This window comes from Lipotes vexillifer, unplaced genomic scaffold (assembly GCF_000442215.2).
Source record: "Lipotes vexillifer unplaced genomic scaffold, Lipotes_vexillifer_v1.1 scaffold572, whole genome shotgun sequence".
Classification (NCBI taxonomy): domain Eukaryota; kingdom Metazoa; phylum Chordata; class Mammalia; order Artiodactyla; family Lipotidae; genus Lipotes; species Lipotes vexillifer.
Window position 1 is genome coordinate 654,152 of NW_006771270.1, and position 4,321 is coordinate 658,472.

A 4,321-nucleotide genomic window follows, 5' to 3' on the forward strand; every position below is an offset into this window, starting at 1 on the left:
TCCCTACTAAGGGGGAGGGCCCCAGGAAGCCCCTTAACTACTTTCAGCTTCGGCCCAGGGCCCTTAGGAACCGGAACCATGGAATGTACCAGCAGCATCAAGCCAGGGAACCGCTGACCACCCTGCTGGTCCCAGGCCTGCGGCCGAGGCCAGATGGCAGCTCCATTCACCTGGAGACACCACAGGCCAGGCCAGGTCAGATCAGCCTCCACTGCCCATAGCTGCTAGGCTTCCTTCCCCAGATCTGGGCCGGTCCAGGTCCCTCATTAAAACCTGCAGGTCACCCAGCACCTTGGAATTCTGTTTCATGCCGCCGACAGCCTCAGTTGGGCTGCTGCCACCCACCCTCCTGGCTTCTGCCAGGACCAAGAGTCCAGGTGGGTCAGGGGATGGGGCAATGAGATGACAACATCACCCTTTCCCCATGGGAGGAGGATTAAAACACACACCAGGAAAAAGAGCAATGTTGGACAGAGGTAGCAACAGCCTGCACACTGTCAGCCTCAGACCTGAGCTCTGGGGGACATGATGCAAAGTGCACAAGCTTTGGGGGGAGGGTCTGACTTAATTCTGTCTCTTCCTGGATGTGAGGGTACAGGCAATCCATTTAAGCTTCTCGGGCTCAATTTCCTCATCAAAAACATGGGGACGTGGTCTGACCCTTCCAGGTTCAGCTGCAGGGTTACTGTGAGGGTCACGTGAGAGCACAGCAGAACAGTGCCTAGCACCGAGTAGGACCTCAGAGCCCGCTGCCTCCCTCGGCCCCTCATGCAGTACCCCTGCAGAGACGGGCCAGGTGGAAACCAAGAACCACAGCCAGGCAACGATTTAACAGCACAGATGGGGCGGGGGAGGGTGAGAAGGAGCAAGATGTCAGAAGTGCTGTGGCCCCGAACGGTCCATACAAGGATGGTTTGGAAGCCAACCTGAGTAGATGCACCATGGTATTGGGAGAGAAAGTGGACGCAAGACGCACGGAGGGCAAGATCTCCGCCAAAGGTTTGAGGATGTCCTGGTGGGGATTCCCTTCACTATGTGAGTCTCCACGGGGCAGAGAACCACCCTCCCCAATACACCACCCCCGCTTCCTCCAGAGCTCCCACCACTGCACGGCCTGTTAGAGGGAACCCTCCGGGACAGCCACCGCCTTCCTCTCTGTGCTGCGAGAGCCCAGCGGGGCTGCCTGAGGCCGAGGAAAGCACCCCAGAGCAGCACTGACCAGCACAAGTCCTTGTGATGGTCAAAGTGTCCTCTATCTATGCTGTCCAAATCAGTAAGTAGCCCTGAGCTAGTGTGACAACTGCCTTTCTAACTGGACCGAATTCTAGTTAATGCAAACATCTTCATGTGGCTGGTGCCAGCAGAATGGACAACACAGCCTTATATCATCCTCTGGCCACTAACATATGGGCTTCAGCCCATCTCCCCAGCCTCAGCTGGCCTCTCCCTCGTAGGCACGGTAGGAAGAGGGGAAAGGCAACTTCCTGATCATCATGGTTTTGGTGCAGCCCAGAGGGAGGGGCTAGACAGGCTGATTTAGCATAGTCCTCAGTAAAGCCCTGAGAACCTGGGACAAGAAATCATAACCCAAACATACAAAATATAAGTTATTTATTTGGTCACAGAATCTGGGGTCTGACCCTAAATAGACGGCATTTAGGAAAGGACGCAGGGGCAGCAGTAAGGGCCAGTCATCACTCGGCCTCCCCTGTGCTGGCATCAGCGAGCTACCAAGTGATGGCCAAGGGCTGAGCTCAGTGAGAACCTCCCGCAAACTTCGACCTCCTGCTCTGGGGAGGGACGCTACTGGGGTCTGTCCGAGGACGGCAGGCCACGCTCATTCTCAAGGTCATCACCCCGGCCTTTGGTCTCCATCAGGGCAGGCAGCTGGCAGAGGCTGAGTCCAGGTGGGGATCCTTGGGATTTCTCATCTCCTCCATCTGTGGAGAGAGGGACGGAGCAGGATGGGGATGCCACCTCGGGGAAGGGAGGCACCATACAATCCCAGGAGCCCACTAGGGGGAGAGCTTGTGGTCCCCCCCTCAGTCTACTCCCCCTGCCCCGGCTACTGTCCCTGCTTCAGCCACCTGAACTTAGGCCAGGCGCCCACCACTGCCTCGGCCAGGACCTCATCCAGGGGCCTGGCCCCTGCGATGCCCACCAAGGCTGTCCAATGACAAATAGTGGCAATCCTTTACAAGTACACAACCCTCAGGTTCCAAAGTGTATTCACCTATCTTTGATCCTCCTGTCTCCTGGTAAGTCCCAGGAGACAGTTGAACCAAGCTCTCCATGACTGCACACTGAAAGGCAGAACAAGGATTTGACCTAGGTCACAGGACTCCAAAATCCAGCGTGCTAAGAACTACCGCCTCATGCTGGAGGCTACTGTCTCGGGACGGTGTGGGCACCTGGAGAGCCCTTGGAAGTCTACACCACAGGGGACGGTCACAAAGGGCAAGAGAGCCGCCACCTCCCCCAAACTCACATCCGGAGGCATTTGTCCTTTCCACCACTTGCCACTCTCTGGCCATCTGGACTCCAGTCGACAGCGTATACCTGAAGGGAAGAGGGGGAGGGGGACGGTGGCACAGTGAGGAGGGTCGGGGAGGAGGGCCAGGCTTCAATTCCCTCTCAACCACTTGCCCACGAGGGTCAGCCGCACCTCATCCGCATGGCCTGGCAGGTCTGTGGCCAGCTTCTGGGCCTTTACATCCCACACCTTCAGTGTGCTGTCACTGCTACCACTGACCAAGAGCCGGCTGTCGGCCGACCATGCAATCTGGTACACGGCAGCCACATGGCCACGCAGGGAGGCCAGGTACCTAGGCCAGGGGAAGGAAGATGAGGATGGATATGAGATCTTCAAACACGCCTGAAGGGTCCTCTATGCCCACAGCGGTGGTTCTCAACCTTGGCTGCGTGTCAGGTTTACCTGGGAACTTTTACAAAATCTCACTGTCTGGTCCCCACCCTAGACCAATTTAATCTTTACCGGTCATTACGATGCTGTAAAACTTCTCCAAATGAGTTGCTTCTAGAATGCTTCTTGCCAGGCCTCCATACCTGCTCAACTTTGCAAGCCTCAGAATCCAATGCAGCCGTCTGCTTAGCCCATCTGCACACCACCCTCCCCCAACCACCATGACAGGTGCCTGCTGACAGGTGGCATGGAGAAACAGTGGACCAGGCCCACCTGGAACCTGGTCGGGACAGACTGGCTGTGTCTACTGGTGCAAGTCGTTGGGCCACTCTGAGACTCAGTTTCCTTATCTTAAAAAGAAACCAGGGCTTCCCTGGTGGCCCAGTTGTTAAGAATCTGCCTGCCAATGCAGGGGACACAGGTTTGAGCCCTGGTCCGGGAAGATCCCACATGCTGCGGAGCAACTAAGCCCGTGCGCCACAACTACTGAGACTGCGCTCTACAGCCTGCGAGCCACAACTACTGAGCCCATAAGCCACAACTACTGAAGCCCCCGCGCCTAGAGCTCGTACTCCGCAACACGAGAAGCCACTGCGATGAGAAGCCCACGCACCACAACCAAGAGTAGCCCCCGCTCGCCACAACTAGAGAAAGCCCGCGTGCAGCAACGAAGACCCAACGCAGCCAAAAAAAAAGAAACAAAAGAAACTGAATGATCTCTTTCACAGGGCTGTGGTGTGAAAATACACGGAGACTGACACATAGGTGCCCCTTCGGCCTCAACAAGGGTTTCCTTGCTCCTTTTCTTGCCCATGCCTCTGCCTCTCCTCCTAACTAACTGCAAGGGCACTCGTGCCTCATCATAGCAGTGCTTCTCAGACTTGAAAGGTGACCTTAAAATGCAGATCATCTGATCCCCAAGGTCTGGGATGGGGCCCAAGGTTCTGCATGTCCATCAAGCTCCCAGGTGATGCACTGGCTCACTTTGAGGAGGGCCAGATAAAGACTGGACCACAAACCTACACTTGTGCTGCATCCCCGGCCCTTGGCCAGCTTTTTTTTTTTTTTGGCCATGCTGTGTGGCTTCCCGGATCTTAGCTCCCCGACCAGGGATTGCATCCCTGGCAGTGAGAGCACAGAATCCTAACCACTGGACCGCCAGGCAATTCCCTTGGCCAGCTTTAACATCATTTCTTTCCCGAGATATGAAAGAAACTAGCATTTTCAGCACCCACTTAGTGATGGTGCTAAACAGACCACCTCATTTGATCCTTGTAACAAAGCAGAGAGGTAGGGGGTCTGCACATTCAGAAGAGGAAACAAGAGGCTAAGAAAATCCAAACACTTGCCAGGGCCACACAGCTAGGAAGTGGCAGAGCCAAGCTCCTTCCAGAGGAA

General features: G+C 55.8%; 2 protein-coding genes across 3 annotated transcripts in view; one reads left to right on the forward strand and one right to left on the reverse strand.

Annotated features, from left to right (window-relative positions):
* Window positions 1–221, forward strand: part of FNDC8 (fibronectin type III domain containing 8) — a 7,152-nt gene extending 6,931 nt beyond the window's left edge. The window contains exon 5 of the mRNA XM_007446593.1: window positions 48–221. Coding sequence (XP_007446655.1) covers window positions 48–221 — 174 coding nt within the window. The remainder of the gene's footprint in view (window positions 1–47) is intronic.
* A 1,635-nt stretch (window positions 222–1,856) lies between these two features.
* The window catches only part of NLE1 (notchless homolog 1), a 25,065-nt gene continuing 22,600 nt past the window's right edge, over window positions 1,857–4,321 (reverse strand). The window contains exons 12-14 of one of the 2 annotated variants that reach the window (XM_007446589.1): window positions 2,666–2,825; window positions 2,489–2,559; window positions 1,857–1,940 (exon numbers count right to left, since the gene is read on the reverse strand). In XM_007446589.1, coding sequence (XP_007446651.1) covers window positions 1,928–1,940; window positions 2,489–2,559; window positions 2,666–2,825 — 244 coding nt within the window. In that variant the 3' untranslated portion in view covers window positions 1,857–1,927. The remainder of the gene's footprint in view (window positions 1,941–2,488; window positions 2,560–2,665; window positions 2,826–4,321) is intronic. The other variant, XM_007446590.1, reaches the window with a different exon arrangement.